The sequence below is a fragment of the Mustela lutreola genome, chromosome 11 (genome assembly GCF_030435805.1).
Source record: "Mustela lutreola isolate mMusLut2 chromosome 11, mMusLut2.pri, whole genome shotgun sequence".
Taxonomy (NCBI): Eukaryota; Metazoa; Chordata; class Mammalia; order Carnivora; family Mustelidae; genus Mustela; species Mustela lutreola.
Genome location: NC_081300.1, coordinates 40,243,112 through 40,262,164, shown reverse-complemented (window position 1 = coordinate 40,262,164; position 19,053 = coordinate 40,243,112). Strand labels below are relative to the sequence as shown.

General features: G+C 38.2%; 1 protein-coding gene across 3 annotated transcripts in view; it reads right to left on the bottom strand.

The window, feature by feature from the left end:
* Positions 1-649: 649 nt before the first annotated feature.
* The window catches only part of B4GALT6 (beta-1,4-galactosyltransferase 6), a 73,956-nt gene continuing 55,552 nt past the window's right edge, over positions 650-19,053 (bottom strand). For all 3 annotated transcript variants that reach the window (XM_059139554.1, XM_059139553.1, XM_059139552.1), the window contains 5 exons: positions 15,174-15,290; positions 8,029-8,216; positions 5,021-5,143; positions 4,640-4,741; positions 650-4,150 (listed from right to left, as the gene is read on the bottom strand). In XM_059139554.1, the coding sequence (XP_058995537.1) occupies positions 4,003-4,150; positions 4,640-4,741; positions 5,021-5,143; positions 8,029-8,216; positions 15,174-15,290 (678 nt within the window). In that variant the 3' untranslated portion in view covers positions 650-4,002. The remainder of the gene's footprint in view (positions 4,151-4,639; positions 4,742-5,020; positions 5,144-8,028; positions 8,217-15,173; positions 15,291-19,053) is intronic.

The following is a 19,053-nucleotide window of genomic DNA, read 5'->3' as shown; positions in this document are numbered from 1 at the left end:
TAAGATCATTCAACTGAGTTGGCATGTTTCATCAGAGGACACATTAGTACCATAGGTAGGAACCTGGTCCAGACTAAGCCAACTCAATTTTATGGCTCTGTATGATTTAAATGACTAAATGATTATGATTTTACCATTGGCTTTGTGACGTACAGTGTCAATATCTCTATAGCTCATACTATGCATAAAAATTAATAGTAATTCATTACATAAATAATTTAAGTTGACAAAAGTCATGATTTCACATTGCAGGCTCAGATACAAATCTAGTCCCTAGGTATTATCTGCCTTAAAGATCTTCAACACTACTTGATACCTAGAAAACAAGAAGGGCACTGAGGACAACAGACCAGCTTAGTTTACTCAAGTTGTGTAGGCAGAAGAAATGTTAAAAATGACTCCTTAAATATTCTTCTTGGTAAAGTAGTATACTAATTGTACTGATGAAAATATTTAAATTTTGAGATCATTAAATGTATTTAAACTGCTGCAAAGGCAAACACAATGGCCGCTTTATGCTTCTACTGCCATCTTGTGCAACCAAGGTATTCATGAGCAGTTCTCCTCAAAATTAGGAAAACAAACACAATAAAAAAACCAGGTAAGCCCCCAAAAGTTCCTGAGCGAAAATAATTAACAGTGTCACATGGAGTCTTTAGAACATTATATTTCATAAAAGACAATGATAAAAAAGTACAAACATTTCCATGAGAAGCAAAAAAATAAAAATTAAAATTAAAATGAGAGTACAAGAAATTACTAGCATTTATTTCAGTGCATTTATGTAGAAGCCTTTCAGATCTAATAAATAAAATTATTTTTAAGTATACTTCCTCCTTCTGATAAACAATACTATGGCCATTTTAGATCTCTCAGTTGGCATACTTGCAAATACAAGGCAACAAATCTAGAGTACTAATATTCATCTGAAAAGTACAAAGAGAAATATAGCAGATACAAGCAGAGGCCAAACAAAATGACATAAAACCTGCATTCACTTGTAGGAAGCCTCCAAAAGAAGGATGGTACTGTTGTATTGGTCATTTTCCCATTTTGTTTTAAAATTGATATCAATAGTTTGGCTGGAAAAGAAGTCTAGGCAAGTTTTTAACACGTAATTATGTATTTGGATAATAATGTAAATAAGTTTTCTGGTTGAATACCTTTTCACAAAATACAAACAAATTTAAATGTAGATTTAAAAAAATATTCATGTCTACACTTTTCCCTCTCTTTTCTACAAACAGGCCATTAATCATTACTTCTCTCTCGAGCTGACAGGTACTACATAACTTTCCCAGTTAGTGCCATAGGGACCTCATGATAGCCCCATGTCCACATATATGTTTCTTGACTTTGAACCTAAGAAATACAACAGGTAAGTTATCAGAGGATGTCTTCATAATTTTAGAAAGGTTTCAACTTGCTTGATTTGATTTGTTCAGAAATACAATACTTTTTCTGTTGGCGTACCTCACATTGCACTTCATATAGAGTCGGCAATCAATACACATTCCCAAAGAAATCCACCAAACATGACAATAAAAGAAATTTCCATTTGCAATGCATTTGTTAAATTTTATGCAATAGATTTATTTTCATAAAATGAAGATAACTGAGCAAAACTCTCTATCACCCTTCCAGAAACATATAAAAGTCATTCTTTATAGGCAAAAATCAATTTTAGGTGTGCACGTGAAACCAAAACAAAACAAAGAAGGTAAAAGCAAAAAACAAACTAATGAGATGATTTTCACAGGATGACATACCGTATTCAAAACTGAAGAGAGCAAAATAACATGGCTCACTCATAAAACAAAAATGGCTGTTAGACTTAATCCAAGAAAATAAGGCAGATACTAGTAGAACTGAGTTCTCCTAAAACTGTAAAATGTGTATCAAAATGAGAATTCCAAAATGTGGGCCACTCCACATTAAAAAGCAAAAAATATGTTTTACGAGTAAGACTCAGAAACAGCCCTAATTTTCCCCACAGTTAAAATATGTAAGTATTAAAAAAATATTTAAGTATTATTGGCTTAACTACGCCCCTACTATCCTGTTAGTGATCACAAACGTTAACATTCCCAACCGACTTTCATTTCACAATTAAAAAAACTGCATTGGTTATGAGACCAAAATGAACAGATACGCAAATTCAGAACAAATTTTTTTTACTTTTCAGAGTTTGATTTTTTGTGATTTTGAGGACCACTAAAAAAGTGGGAGATAAATATTTTGGACAAATTTTTAGAGAAATAAATACAGAAAATTCTGTTTGTATCATAAGGGAGAGTGATCAGTTTTTTCAAAGTATAAGAATTTCAATTATGTTATGATTTGGTTTGTGGTCATTTGTATTATTACTACTGCCATAAAAGATGGTATTTCAAAATTAAACTCAAACCTGAGATAAATAACCATATTTCTGTTTTAGGTGAACAATCTATGAGGCAAATATTATCCCAACATCCCTCATAGATAGATTTCTATTGTTCTTCATTGTTTTTGAAGATTCACTTTATGGATACATAATTTTTTTGTTTTAAATTTGTGAAAATATCAAGATATTTTCTAGAATCTTTGGTTACCTATAGTTGATAATTTTCAAAATAAGGATGTTATTTGGTTTTGTCATGAAAACTTCAACCAAATTTAAGATCAAGTAATATACTGGATGTCAGGTAGTGTTCTCAGAGAAGTACCCTAGAACATCAATTCATTTAAATAACTGATTATATATTTTAATATAATTCTATTAAATCATTTCAGTGAGGCAATTTTAAGAATACCAGGAATGTAATTTCTTAAAAGTGAAAAAAATATATAGTTCTAATAAAACTGGTTGACATTAAAGGTTCCCTTCAAAAACTTGAAATTCTATGAGTCTGAGAACTAAACTTAAAATTTGTTTTTATCTACTAAGCATTTATCTTCATAAAAATAGAACATTTAATTTCTTATCTAATATTATAATTCATTTGTATAAGTACTACTGGGTTTTCCATAGCTCATTCTTTTAAAAAAATTGTTTTGATTTTTTTTTAAATGAAAATTGTTTTTTGGCTCTTCTGAACTAGAAATAATAAAAGTGCTGTTTACTATGAATTAAAAAAAAAATACAGTGTACAAACACACACTACCTCAGGAAGATTTTTTGAGGCACAAAATCCCTGACAATTACACCAAAGATACATGAAAGACAGTTAACATAAAGAGGTCCTTTATATCATGTTAACATCACAACGTTTAAGATTTTCTTGGTAATACTCATGCAATATGCATAAACAATATGGTTGTGATTTAGCAAAATCTGATGGGATTGCAAGCAAGGAAAAAAACAGGTAATTTCGGTAGGAAGAAAAGTGGTCTAAGTACTTTCTTCTTACCCTTTAAAACCCTAGGGAAGTTGTGACTTCTTCCACACAAAAGGCTGAAGGTCTAAAGCTCAAAACTAGTATAACAGTTTACTGTAGTAGTTGGCTGTCAATTATTGACAGTTCCTTCATTTCACACAAGGGTTAATCTTTGTTTAGTGACATAAATTTGCATTGTTTTCTTCCATGCAAATAAAAAATGTCTATAAAAGTCCGATAAAGGCATAACCAATTACATGCAAAACTGCAACACATCTTTTTTTTCAACAATTTGAACACGTAAATTTACATCACATATATACAAAACATGTTTAAACAGAAATAAAGCATTCTCTTGAATTAAATTATATATTTTAGTATAAAAATTTTCTCTTTGTAGGGAGCTCTCTTAACTTCCAGATTTCAGCAAGGGCCTTGGGTATCTGCAGTGCTCGCTGTGGGGGTGTGTCTCAGAGAAGAGGGTGGGTGATGGTCTCTAATCTCACGCTGTAAACACTGGGGCACTGCTGGCTCTCCTCATCACAGCAGGGCACCAGGACACACCCACTCACTGACCTCCAGTAAGAGCAGGCTCCTAGTTGATGATCCAGCATTGCAGTCTGTCTTGCCTTGAGAGCTGTTTCCTTTAGTAGTCCTCAATGGGAGCTAACTCTGGCATGAGGTTTACAGATATATTTGTATACAACCTGTCAACCAGTATTTTTGGCGTATATATTAGATTGTTCAACCCATCGATGTACTGACGCTCTTTTGAATATCTTAGCAATTTATACCTATGGTGTTAGAGAAAAAAATGAAAAATAACAGGAACACGTTCAAAAAGAAAAACTGATGACAAATATGTCAGGGTCATTCTACAATTAAAGCATTTAAGCTTTTTCAATTTTTACTTTTCATATATAATTAAAGATCTTTTAAACCATTATCTAAATTAGCATTTTTACTAGTTTTAAAAAGCCTCCTGAAAAAATTATTTTGCACACTTACAACTCAGACATCCTTAAGAAATAAAATGTTTTATGAAATAATACATCTTATGTTAAGGGAACACTTTTTATATAGTTAACCGGGCTCTTTAATATAAATATATACATATCTCTCCCCAAAATAAGCACAAAAATATTTTACTTCTATAAGAGAAAATAAGATCAACAGAAAATTCCCTGCCAAAGATTTTTTTGAGGCTGCAATATTTTTTAACAAATTTTTCATACATCAAAATATTCTGAAACCTTTTTATCTAAAGGTGATATTAAACTTACCGTCCTAAAAATTGGACTTCACCTCGATGGTGATGAGGAATAGACTTGTATTTTCCCAAGTCTCCCTCTGGCCTTGTTACATTGTATCCAGCATAGTGAACTCTACAAAACATGGAAATAAAAATATAAAGGAATAAACTGTGACATAAAAATTGACTACCTGAATTTAACTTGAAATGCAGAAGAAGGCTCTCATTAGAGTGGTCAATAATTTCAGAAGGCACTCTTAATGAAGAAAGGTAGAAACACAAAGCAGGATTTAAAAACCTCAAAAATTTTCCATCCCCAAAAATCTTTTCTTGGAATAGCAAAGTGCAATGTAACTAACAGAAAGGAAATTTATACAAATTCTATTATTAAGCAGTTTGTACCTCAACATACCTATTCCAAAGGTCATCATCTTCTCCTCCCCATCCCCAGAAGGCATTAGGAAAACCATTGATCTTTCTAAATTGTTCCACTGTCAGTCCACTTACACCACCAAAAAACTCTTTATATGGAAGACTAAAAAGAAAGCAGAATACAGCATTCTAAAAATGAAATCAAAATAGTTTGCCAACTGAAATCAAGTTTTCAGTCTTATATGTGCCTTGCAAAATATATTCTTATTTTCCATATAAACAATTGTGCAGATTAAATCATATTCTGGGAAATATAAAGTACACCAAGAAAGAGAACATTTTCACAGTCTAGCAAAACATCTATGTTAGGTAAAACACTTGTGATAAATGAAATTTAATACTCAATATTGTTATTTTGTAAGACTCACAATGCAGTGTTCAAAAATTGATAAGACTTCCACACCAAAGCAAACTTGATTAAATACATCAATAGTTGTCAATGCAATGTTAGATGCTGTTAAGCTAATAAAGTATTCTAAATCAATTGAACTTAATTATAAATGCATCACTTATTATGTAGATAGACCAGGATAAAAATAAATTAGTAATTACAACTCTAGCATTTAATTTTGAAATGACTAGCTGCCTGTTCCAATAATAATCATACCTGTTTGGTATAATACCATAATATGCACAGATATTTACAAATATATTATCTTTAATGTACTAATATTTAGATAAATCACTTTTTGATTGAGATATAATAGACATATAACACTGTATTCATTTTAGGTATACAACATAATGATTTCACATACATATATACTATAAAATGATTACCACAATAAATCTAGCTAATATCCATCACCATACACAGTTACAGAATTCTTTGTTTTCTTGTGATGAGAGCTTTTAAGAACTATTCTCTTAGCAACTTTCAAATATATAGTAGAGTATCATTAACTCTAATCCCCATGCTGGACATTACACCTCCAGGACAAATATAACTTACAACTGAACTTTGTACCTTTTAACCCCCTTCAGTCACCACCCCCTCCACCAGCCCACCACTTCTGGCAACCACCAATCTGTCCTCTGTATCTATGAGTTTGTCATTTGTTTTAGATTCTACATATAGGTGAGGTCATGCAGTATTTGTCTCTTGGAGAAATGACTACTACATTTTCAAGTTTGGATTTAGTTTCCTTACCTTTCCCTAACTCATACACCAAGGAATTTGGCAAATCAAGTTGTTTGTTTAGATATAGATTGGTTTTCTGATCTCAAGGGAGCACCCCTAGACTTAGTTCTGAGTAAATTCCTGTGGCCCCAACCGTACTAATGGGAAGTGGTACAGCAGGGCCCCTGCAGAAGTTAGGTCAATGTGGGGCGGCCAGCAGGGAAAATCTGACCATGCGCAGCATCTAGAAACCAAGCTGAGGGAAATCCGGCTGGGACTATAGCAAAGCTGCCTCAGAGAAGGGGGAGAGCAGATCTCATTGTTTTTGTGGGAGGACTGTCATCTCGTCTCATTCCCTGTGGGAAGAAGTGCTGGGTGCCCACGGAGATCCGGTGTGGGAGAAGCAGCTCCTGCATGGACTCAACGGGTGAGGAAGAAAGCAGTCTTGGCCCCAATGGCTAGAGACGCCCAAGGACAACCACAGTGTCCCAGGAGACGGCGCGAGGTTTACATCTGGGAGGTAACGGTCCTGCTTATATCACGAGCTGGGGGTCAGCAGGGCTGACAAGTATTCGTGGCACTTGTCATGGCATGGGCTTCCCATGCCAGCTAGATTATTCTTCCTCAGGCTACTGATTTGGGAGAAACCCCAGATCAATAGATAGGTAGATATGGATAAGGGCGTGTGTGTTTTCATTAACATGTATAAACTGGTAAGCACATTAATTCCATTTATTGTTCTGTTTAGGTGTAAACAATCAATTGTACTATATCCAAAATGAAGAAAAATTGGGTAAAATGAAGACATAATAAATAAAGAAGAAAGAGAGAGGGAAAGAAAAGTATTCTTTTCCTGTTCTAGTGCTGATTCACCTGGTCATGTCCTTAGCATTTTTTGTCTCCCCCTACCCTGTAGGTCAGGCAGCAGGCACAGCTGTGAAGTAGGGAACATCGCTTTTTACAACTGAACCTTCTGTTCTGCTCTGTCTTCTCTCCACTTCCATCAACCAATGAAAACTGTGATGACTTGCATGCTTCAATGTCAACTTAAGTTACTGTCACAGCTCTACTGACTGTTTACATTTCAAGGAATGTGCAGTCAGAGAGCAAGAAAGGTCTGCCTCTTATTAATAAAGGCAAGACAAGAACCTATAACTTAGAAAGAAGACACACTACAGAGAAAGGGCCTTCTCCGCACCATAATAAGTCACTGGAGAAGGGGAAGCAGAAAGGAGCCACCACGGGGGTTGCGTGGGTGGCTCAGTTGGTTAAGCGTCTGCCTTTGGCTCAGGTCGTGATCCCAGGGTCCTGGGATCAAGGTGCTCATTGCGCTCCTTGCTCGTCCGGGAGCCTGCTCCTCCATCTCTTCCCCACTCGTGTGCCCTGTTTGCGCTCTCTGTCACTATCTCTGTCTCTCCCAAAGGAATAAATAAAATCTGAAAAAAAAGAAAAAAGAAGGGAGCCACCGTGTGCTCCATGCACCTATTCAGGGCAGGCCCAGGGTGTGTGGTCTCCTACAGTCCTAAGGTCAGACTCTACGACTCCAACAATCAAGAAAGCCAACATGCAGGGATAGAAGGAACGAACAAAGTCCTATCACTGATACGTGAGGAACCCTAAGTTAAACCTACTTTTGCCTCACATAGAGCCCAGGTTCTCTTTCCCATCTACCCAAATGCACATCTCTGTGAGGAAGCGCCTAGATGGCGGGTGAGTGACTATCCCCAGCTCCCTGTGAAGACCAAGTAGAGTGCAAGATCTCTCAGGCTTTTGAGCCCTCAGATTCAGGCACACTGAGAGAGCTACCTCTTCAATGACACGATTTTTAAGTATACGGTCTGCTCTCAAGAGGAAGGCTTATTACTTACATATACATGTATTTATCCAGCTTCGCTGCAAAATGACGTGGCATTTCTCCACAGCCGTAATAGTTTCGGTCATTCTCGGGTAGATGATCCACATCATGGAAGATGACGCAGTCCCAGACACTGTCTTTCATGGCCTCTTTGAAGCCCACATTGAAGAGCATCGCACGGTTAAAAGGCTGTGTGCCAGTCTTCACAAAGGAAAACAGAAACGTAGTCAGGCTTTGTCATCTGACTTTGCTCTATGGTTTTCTAACTTGTTGAATCATGGTCAAATATTAAGAGTAAATACATCCAAATAAACTAGATAAAACAAGAAAACATGTCAGGCTCTCCAAATATGCTGTTTAGATTTAGTTACTACGTCCTTTTGTACTTTGGTCACATATAAGAAAACGCTGTCATCTAGTGCATTTACGGGATGTTTCCATTTTACTTCAAATACATCAGAATACAGATCACTTATGACAGGGAGAAAAAATTAAAACCATTAAAAATAATATAGGTTGTGGGGTGCCTGGGTGCCTCAGTCATTAAGCATCTGCCTTCAGCTCAGGTCATGATCCCGGGGTCTTGGGATCGAGCCCCACATCAGGCTCCCTGCTCATCAGGGAACCTGCTTCTCCCTCTTCCACTCTCCCTGCTTCTGTTCCCTTTCTTGCTGAGTGTCTGTCAAATAAATAAATAAAATCTTTAAAAAAATAATAATAATAATATATGTTGTATTTTTCAGTGAAGCTTTCCATATGTGTCAAGGCTAAGAGAAGCATGAAGTTAACTGGGACAGGACAAACAGTAGGCCTCTGCTTACAGAACAAGGCCAGTGAGAGCTAATTCTGTAATGTTAATTCTTATAATAAAGACACCAACATTTTGAGAGACATAAAGAAGTGAAACTTACTACACAAAACCCAATTTCCTTTATTACAATCATTTACCTTTATTATTAAGAAAAGTCTATTAATGTGCATGGGCAACAAACACTTCCTCTTTTTCTTATTCTTGCTTATGATACAGACCAAGAACACTTTAAGGAACAAGAAGATGGGAACTTATTACACAGAACCCAACTTCCTACAGAATATTCACTTCCCTTTATTCATGAGGGAAATTATATAAAGGTGCACCGGCAATTAAATTGCTTCATTCTGTATCTGAAGGAAAGTAAACAGCAATTATCCACGCCTTCGCAATATTTCTCAAAATCATTTCCAAACTAGAAAATAAAATAAGATGATGACAGAAGCAAATGAGATACACAGCACAGTCATCACCAGAGGGCTGCCGCCGGAGGGAGAAAGAATTTCCGGTCCCAAGTCCTGCATGAACTTTACTTTTACTTTTCACTTTCCTTTTTACAGCTTCTTTCTTCACCATTGAAAAGGAGAATAAAAAGGAAAGGGAGGTAAGTTAAATTATAGTGTCACTACTGGCACATCAACGTCAGTGTGAACAAGTTCCTTTCAGGTTTTAAAAAACTGGTTTTATTAAGTGTGGACATAATGCTTTATGGCTTCTAAGCAAAATAAGAAGTCTAACCCATCTAACCCATCTTCACCTTCCAAAAGTAGAGCATTTCACCTCCTGTAGTAGTTTATCTGGCACTTCTCTCCATATTGCAAGGTGATGAGAGTTCTGACTCTCATTAATGTTGAGATAATAATGGCTTCATTAATGTTAGACATTGTCTACTGACTTCCTACCCTGGCCACTGAGGATTCACACCACTATACTCACTGCCCCTCCATCCATTTTCCCAATACAGTTATATCATAATTTACATCATTAGGACTGCATAAATATTTCTTGAGTACAGGAGCACCTGAGTGGCTTGACTGGTTGGGTATCTGCCTTTGGCTCAGGTCATGATCTCAGGGTCCTGAGACTGAACCCCACATTGGGCTCTCCACTCAACGGGGAGTCTGCTTCTCCTCCCTCTGCCTTTGTGTTCTCGCTCTATCTCAAATAAATTTTACACACACACACACACACACACACACACTCTTGTTTTTCTATTCTTAGTTTTCTATTATTACTTTGTACAAAAGCCCCAACAGATAAACATTTTACTTATTAATAATTGATGTAATTCGAGCACATCAAGTCATCTATCAACTCCTTTTCCACCTCCTCAAGCCCAAAGGCATTTCCCACTGCCCTGGATTCTTGCTCCAATCTGGAGAGGTCTAACCATGGGCACCTCTCATCCCAGGCCTTCTTCATTCCCTGGCATCACCCCTGTCCCTGACTTGGCTTTCTCTATTTGTTAAGGCACATCCCTCAACAGCTTCCTAAGTAAGGGTCCATGAAAAAAAAAAAAAAAATCTAGCTAGCTAGCTAGCTATCATCAGTCTACCTTACAACTGATTGACATTTTGGCTGGGTAAAAATTTCTAGGTTAAAAATCACAATCTCTACAATTAGTTTTTTTTTTTAATTTTATTTATTTATTTGTCAGAGAGAGAGAGAGAGAGAGTGTGTGTGTGTGTGTGTGTGTGTACAAAGCCGGGGAACAGCAGGCAGAGGCAGAGAGAGAAGCAGGCTCCCTGCTGAGCAAGGACCCAGAGCCGGGACTCAACCCCAGGAACCCGGGATCGTAACCTGAGCTGAAGGCAGGCACTTAACCCAAACTGAGCCACCCAGGTGCTCCTCCGCTAGAATTATAAAGGCCTGGATCCACAATCTTCTAGCTGTCAGCATTACTGAGAAGTTTCCTATGATCCTGATATATAATCACTGGAAATCCTACAGAATTTCTTCTTGATACCTTCTCTTTTTAATTCGTATTCTAAAATTTCAAAATAACACGCTTCACAGTGGATCTAGATTTTATTCACATGTACCTGTGAGTTCCTTCAATCTGAAGACATGCCTTTCCTCCTGGGAAACTTTCTTACATTATTTCTTTGGACTTTTTCCCCCTACTCCCCCCAGTTTCTGTGTGCTCTGCTTTTCCAGAACTTGGATTAGTGAATCTACGGCTAATTGTGAGCAGGGAACTGGGACAACAACCACACAGATGTCTTCTCTCTGCTCCATGACATCTCGGCCTGGCCTGGAAGATCTGCTTCCGGGGTGGGGGGCGAGGGGGTGGGAGCTCGCTCACACAGCCAGCAAGATGATGCTGCCAAGTTGGTTTCCCCTCCCCAGGGCTGCCCGAGTGTCCTTGTGACCTGGCAGCTGGCTTCCCTGACAGTGAGGGATCCAAGAGACCAAGGCAGAAGCAGCCATGTCTTTCTGACCCGCCCTCAGAAGTCACACACTGCCATTCCTGCAGTCTGGCTGCCCAGGCAAGTCAGCTCATATTCGCTGTGGGAAGAGACGACTCGAGGCCTGGCTGCACAGAGGCAAAAATCCTTGCGGGCCGTCTGGGAGGTGGTTACCCCGTGACATACTGGTACTGACTGATGGTCTTAATTTCTTACGTCTTGTTCTACTTTAGGAGTTATTTTCTTAAGTTTATCTTCCAGCCACTGTACTCAGTTTTGTTTAGTTCGGACATTTTCGTTTACAGTAACATCCTTATTCCGACTACTCTTCCTTTATGATGCCCTATTTTTGCAGATTCATGATCTTTTCGCTCTGTGGATATTGATTATGAGCTTTTGTTGTTCTTTTAAGATTTTCTCTGTTTCCTTCATTGTCTCTATTCTCCACACTCCTTCTCTTGGATTGGTTTTATCGCCTCTTGTGCAAGCTTTCTTCAAGATCGGAGTAGCCTTGGCATTCGTGTTTGAGAGTGAGGCTCTAAAAAGCTGGGGAGAGTCTCCACGAAGCTATGAGAGCTCTGTGGCATCCCGCTTTTGACTCAAACACATACACCACACATGCACATACATCACACCGGTGCATAAGCAAATCCTTAAACCAAACTAAAATATAAAACCAAAAGCCCCATTCCCCCCCATGCCCTCCCTACATGTTGACAGCCCAGAACATGGCAACACCCTTGTTCAAGACACACATGCCAGCACTGTGGATGGTTCTCCATCACTCACAACACACATCTGATTCGTCAGCAGGAATGTTACTTTTCAAGCTGACGGAGTCAGCCAAACCCCACCACAGCTTACCTCCCCGTCAGCGACCACGGCAGCGCAAGCCCATGTCTCCTCCTGCCGGACTTCTGCAAAGCGCCACAGCTGCCCTTGTCTCCGCTCCTGCCCCACTCTGCCTGCTCTCACCACAGTCATCTTTTCAAAGCCTCAGTTAGATTATGTCACTGATTTACTGAAAACCCTCCAGTGTCTTCCAGCCTCACTGGTGATAATCCATGTCCCCACCCTGGCTTGTCCGCCCTCCATTTTTGCTTCTCATGCCCTCTTGGACTTCTTCCCTAACACCATCCCCCACCCGGCGCTCCAGTACAGGACAGACACATTGGCCTGGAATCCACATCCCATCACATGACTCCAGGCTGTCTCAATGTCGTCTCCCCCAGGAGGCCTTCCCAGAGCAGTCTGTATAAAAGGGCACATCTCCCTACCTTTACTGCTCTCTCTGCCCTTTTACCCCTGAGCTCCTCCTGACATATCACAAGTTATGTACTGTCCATCTCTCCTCATCAGAACAAGGGCTTAGGGCCTTGCTGAGCTCCCTGCTGTAACCCCATTGTTGCTTGAAGGAAAGGGCTTCATGGAGCTTTGGAAATTTCCTTTGGAAATTTCTAAATATTAGATGAGGCATCTTTTCCCTGGGGCTAATCTGTTTCTCTAACAAAGATACTAGTCATGCTGTGCCTCAGTTGGAGGGGTTGGGGGGGATTCGTGCCTAACTGCTGGCTTCAAAAAACTAGACAGAGAAAAGGCCTGAGGGATCCCTAGAGCTGGCATGCAAACTTACTTAGCCCCTCTGTTCCAAAGCCCCCCAAGCTGAGCTGGGCTAGCAGACTCAGGACTTTCTGTGGTGTGGTTTCTCCAGAGGACAAACTTAAACTTTGATTTTTTACAAGACACTATGGAGTAATCCCTTGGCAGCATAAGCATAGATGGGGAAGTGGGAATTTGACTGTTTTGCAATCAAACTTTTAAACAACCCTGTTACTTTAGCCCTGTAATTCAGTCTACCTGTGACATCTTTCAACTGCCGGGATCCGCAGGACTTTGTCCAGCAAACTGACTCAACACTTGTCACCATCACCCTCCACAAGCATGTGGGTTTGAACATCCTCTGCTCTATTACAGGAGCTGTGAGTGCCCCATCTGCTTCCTGACGTCCAGAAATGAGTTGCAATCTCTCAACGACCGACTCTTTTGTCCTTCTGGTTTAAAACTTTTTTTTTTTTTTAAGTTTTTTTCTTTCACTCTCGTTTTAGGAATTTGAAAAAGAGAAGTGGTAAATGTATGTTCACTGTTCCCTATTTCACTAGGACTTCTAAACTGTACTTCAATTGCTTGGCTCTTCTGGGCACCAGTCCAGCAGAAGAATCATTCTTTTTTTTTCATATGTGGTAAAAATGTTACTACCTCAAAACCACCCACCATCAGATACATGGGCTGAATTAATACTGATCAAGGCTGAGATTTAGACTTAAGTGGTTGATAAAATATGGATCTTAGCTGGTTTGTAAAGGTTGCTTCATCACCTACACAAAATAATTCAGCGGTGCTGGACTCTCAGAAGAATATACCTTTAAAAGCACAAACACAGTGCCCTCTTCCATAGCTCAGCTGGTAGAGAGGAGGACTGCAAAAACACAGACACACACATCTCACCTCCCTACACATTAGGAGACTGAAGTTTCAAAAAAGGAAACTAGCAGTTGGTAAAACTGACCTAGAGGTTTTTTAACTATGGCTATCATGAAAGAAGTTAAAAGTTTTGATTTGTTATCAGATTAAAAAAAATCCATTTTCATAGTATAGGTTTTCACATTAAAAAGTACACATACACTATATGCATCACTGCATGGGAACAAATCACCTTAAAAAGGTGATTTATATATAGAGAAGTGTAAGTTAGCATAAACACCAAGTATTTCTAGGGGGGGAAATACAGGCAAAAAGCTAAGAGGAGATCTAGAATAAGCCACAAAGGAGCTGGGAAAACATACTATATATAATAATCTTAGAAACATAATTTGAATGTGTTTCACAAAAAAAAAAAAAAAAAACACAACAAAGGAGCATTTAATAATATAAGCTAGGTCACTTTCTGTCTACTGATAAGTAAGGAAATCCGTTTTTAGTCAGGTTTAGCGTGAGGAAAAAGAAGGAATATCAGGATAAAATGAGGTTATCAAGGTCAAAACCAAAAGTACCCAAATTGCAATATATTTGAAACATAAATGGAGTGCACCTTCTAGAAATGCTACCTAGAAATCACTGATAAAATTCAGCAAGTGCCTCGTGCTTGGGAGGTGGGGATGGGGAAAGATGAGGGAAGAAATCGAAGACAACTTTAAGTATAAAACTAGGTAATGACAGAGGTGGAAAAAACTAAAAGTATGGTAAATATCCTCAAAGGGTGCAAATAAGACTGAAAGAAATTCTAACGTATGGAATACTGAGATATGAAAAAGATTTATAGAAAAAAAAATTAGCTGATAATATGAAGACTAATTTAAAAAATGTTTCTGGTGAGTGTTGTGAAGTGTGTAAACCTGGAGAATCACAGACCTGTACCCCTGGGACTAAAAATACATTATATGTTTATTAAAAAATTTTTTAAATTTTTAAAAAGTCTCATTTTAATAGATAAGACATGATTAAAAACAACAGGAGCACATCAACTGATAAATGGATTAATAAATGTGGCATATGTAACATACTCAATCCCAAATAAGAATTTACCCAAATATGAAACTAAAGATTGACTCTAAGCTAAACATTTTTAAATCCCACCATATCTAAGAATTTATTAAGGTCCAGTACACTTAGGTACCATTTTGAAAAATATTCTCACCTGGGACACTGTGTGGCTCAGTCGGTTAAGTGTCCAGTTCTTGATTTCAGCTCAGGTCATGATCTCAGGGTTGTGAGATCAAGCCCCACATCGGGCTCTGCACTGAGCATGGAGCCCACTTCAGAGTCTTTCTCTCCCTCTCTCTCTCCCCCTCCCCTACCACTTACACACATGCTCTAAAAAAAATAATAATAAAATTTTTAAAATTTTTTTAAAAATTGAAAGAAAAAGAGTAACATTCTCACCTGTTCAATGACATAAAAGGCAAATTCCAGCCTCTGCTTCTGGAGCATTGGAATCAGATGCAAGAAAAAAATCGGAAGATGTTCATGGCGATTACGGAAAGGAATGAGAACTGCCACCTTTAAAAACAAAATAGTCACATATATAAATAAACAGAACAGCAAGCCCTGGAGGTAAAGATAAAAACTGATCCTTAAAAAATTTCTGAAGGTTTTAAAGTCGTACCTTTATGGATTTTCTCACCAGAGATCCAACAGTGAGAAAACACAGACATGGCCCTTGCCTTTGTGCCACTTAGGGTCTTGTGAACCTGGGGAGGTATAAGTGGGCTCTGAAGGCCACTTCTTAGATTGCGTCTTTATTCTAACAACACCATGGGAAATCTTGGAAAGATTCATTAAAAGTGATAAAATCCCATTTGGGGATGGCAAACACTCCCATGGAGAGTAGACTGGAAAAAGCCCAAAATAGATTCAGGTTGCTGGTGAGGACATTAACACAATTACAATACAAGTCAATACAAGAGGCAATGGTAGCTATAACTAAGGGGAGAGTGGAGGAGAGGAGAGGTACATGAATTTTGAACCATTTAAGAAGTAAATTAACAGGACTGGTTTATGGATGGGATAGAAGGAGTTGGGGAAGGAAATGTCAAGAGTAACTTCTAGATTTTAAAGTAGATCATAAATAATAAATTCATGGTTTTTAAACTGAAATTAAGAGATTCCAATTGAATATCTACTATCCTACAAGTTACCTACCTGGCCTACAGTTATTTTGAGAAATATAAAGGATATATCATATAAGTATCATAATTATATTAATATCTTTCATTTAATCAAAATGCACAACTGAATTTTTGATACATGTTGTATTTATTTCAGTGATAGGATAATACTGGGTTTAAAGTGAAGCTTAACAAAAAAAGTAATGTAAACAGCAGAAAAGAGAGAAATTTATCTTTTTTAAGCAGCCAAAAAAATGTGTTTCTTACATAATCTAAAGGACAAAAGAAAAAAATGTATATATGGAAATTAAATGGTTTCTCAGTAAATCAATGTATCTTCTAATAGAAAAAAAATGTATTGGGACTCTGAAAATCAAGACTAAAAAACAACATCTACATAAAATGTGTTCATATAAAATAAGAATAAATGAATATTATCAATCATCACTTATTCAAATCCCCTATTTCCTGGATCCAAACTTTGTCATATAAGCTAAGTTGCCCTACAATTTAGATTTTGCTCTTGAAAAACTCAAATGTTTTCTAAACATTAGTTTTCTTTTAAAAAGCCCAAAAAGACAGTTTAGCAAAACTAAGAACATCTAAACTAGAAACACCACCACTAATTTTCCCTTAATGCAGGAAGGCACGATGACCGCTACAATGCTGCTGTCTTCATGTTCACACTGTCTTACATTCAGTATGTGGTAGGAGCTCAAGAGGCTCTCGTGCCTCTGCCGGCCCACTTTAGATCCCATTCCCATTTGGCTTTCTCATAAGGCACCTCTTGAACTGAGGACCACAAGGCTGCTGGAGCAAACCTACCCCACATCCAAGAGTCCCTTCAATCCACCCCCCCGCCCCGTGACTGGGAACCTGCTGGTGGGAGTCACTGTCCATTGCTGGTGCAGCCACACTATTCCCAAATCAGTATAACTCCCAAACCTAGTAGGGACCCCTAGGTTCACTCTTAGGAGAGTGAACTGCTACGAAAAGTCAAAGGAGAGGAAGGAGTCAGATGGCAAGAAAGACTCCTACCACTAGCCTTATCTGAAGTGAACAGCGTGATAACTTCTGCAGAAATAAGCATCAAGCTTGCCCTTCCTCAACCTGAATTTGGCCACAAGTTAGCTGCCTAGGACATAATATAAATGGGCTATAAAAGCAGTTAAGGAGAATTATGGATATTTAAGGAAAGAAGCTATTAAATGGCTGCTGAGTCCATGTTAATTAAATGCAATTACACTGAGTGATGAGTTTAACATCTAAGAATAAACAAAGTCATAGGCCATAATACAGTCCTTTGTTCAATGAAGGATTTAAAATATCAAGAGCTGTTTTTCTTTCTTAATCTTATAAAGAAACTGATAATATGGGAAATGAAATTACCAGTGTCTCGGCAAATTCAAAATAAGCTAAACTGTTCTCTTAATAGCAAATAAATGTCCATTTTTTAATGAGACAACTATCAAATATTTTGAATATTTTGCCTAAAGTAAAGCTTTTATTAAAACAAAGCTAAATCATATCTTAGAAATTCATTTGGTATGTCCCTTCTTCTGGCTGTGGAATGACATTCTTTAAAAGTTTACAATTTATCGCCTAAAAATGAAGATCTCAGTGTTCTGCAATAATCTATTTCAAGATTTAATAACCTCTGTTTCAGGGCATTTTTGGCGGGTACCCTAAGTTGCTGTTTGAGCTACTCTCCTGTTGATGTATTTCCAGTGGAAACACACAACATCTGGTTATTATCTTCTGCAAAATAACACTTCACCTTCATGAATCTATCTGCACCACCTCTTATTCAAGCAAAATTATCCCATTCAGTTTGCGCTCACTTTAGACTCCTAATCTTACTGAATTTATGCACCTATTTTTCTCGTTTATTTTCTCTTATTCTGACCATGAGAAGATCAGCAAGAAAAGTGTTTACTACATGCTATTTCCCACCAAGTATGTGTCCTACTTTCAAACTTCGAGCACACCAGCAGCTACGGTGTCCCTGGGTGACCCGGCTCCACGCCTGCCCCCAGCGAGGGCTCCCTAGTCTCCCACTGCCTAGGATGGAACACAGCGGAAGCCGCTGAGCTCTCATTCTCCACAGTGTTCCAGCTCCCTCTTTCTCAACCTTCCCACTTCCAGTGTTCACAGGAGCTTCTCAACAGGAGGCACTTGATAAAAAAGGTTCTTGTCCCTTCCCACCAAGAGCATCAGAATGTCTGAGCACTATGTTCAAGAATCATCATTTTTACCTGGGTGGTTCTTCTGCATAGGAGGTGTCTAAGACTCATCTCTGAGCCATCAGAGACGAGAAACAGAACCCTGTGCCTCTGAACAGACACATGCAACGAGCACTGCCTGGTCCTTTAGGTTTTAGACAGAAGTGGCTCAGACCTCCCACTGACCCCCAAATGGAAAGGCAAAGCCACAGGTGAAAACTTTACTTTGAATGTTCAGAAAAGCATTGCCATCTTTGCCTTCTACCCACCCCCTTCAAAATAAGCTTGCCTTCCTCCATAAGGCCTCCAACATGTGCTGAATTTTCCACTTGAACCTCCAGTGTTCAGCAACACCTGAGAACTGCTGAGATCATTAGATTTGGAAGATCTCAGTTCCAATTAATAGGCCATCAATCACTTAGTTGTTTTTTTTTTTTAAGAAAAAAAAAACCTCAAATATTAAGAATCATGTTGGTAGCCCATGTGTAACATAAATCTAGTAATTCTTTTTCTCCCTCTCAGCTCTGTTCTAAGATTGGAATGGGACGTTAGGAAAGTGTAAACAAGTCGGGGGCAGAGAACGGACAAGGATAGTCCTTACTTAATTAGTTAAATATGGCAAATTCAAGTCACCTCTGAATGACGTCCAAATTTCGTCTCCTACCTTTAGCTGCATAGCTCAGAACTAGAAACTCTTCTGAGAAGGGGTTGTGTCAAGTTGAAATAAGAGCAGCCATTACCGTACAGTTCCTTAATAAAATAAGCTTATTTTTAGATCCTTGAGTTAGCTTACTCCTAGGAACTCCACTTCCAATATTGTTACCTGGTCACTCACATGGAGTTTACCATCTACTAAAATCTTTAAAACAGGAACTACTTCTGTGCGTGATATACCTTTCTCCCAGAAAATGAGAAGAAAACAAACCATAAAAT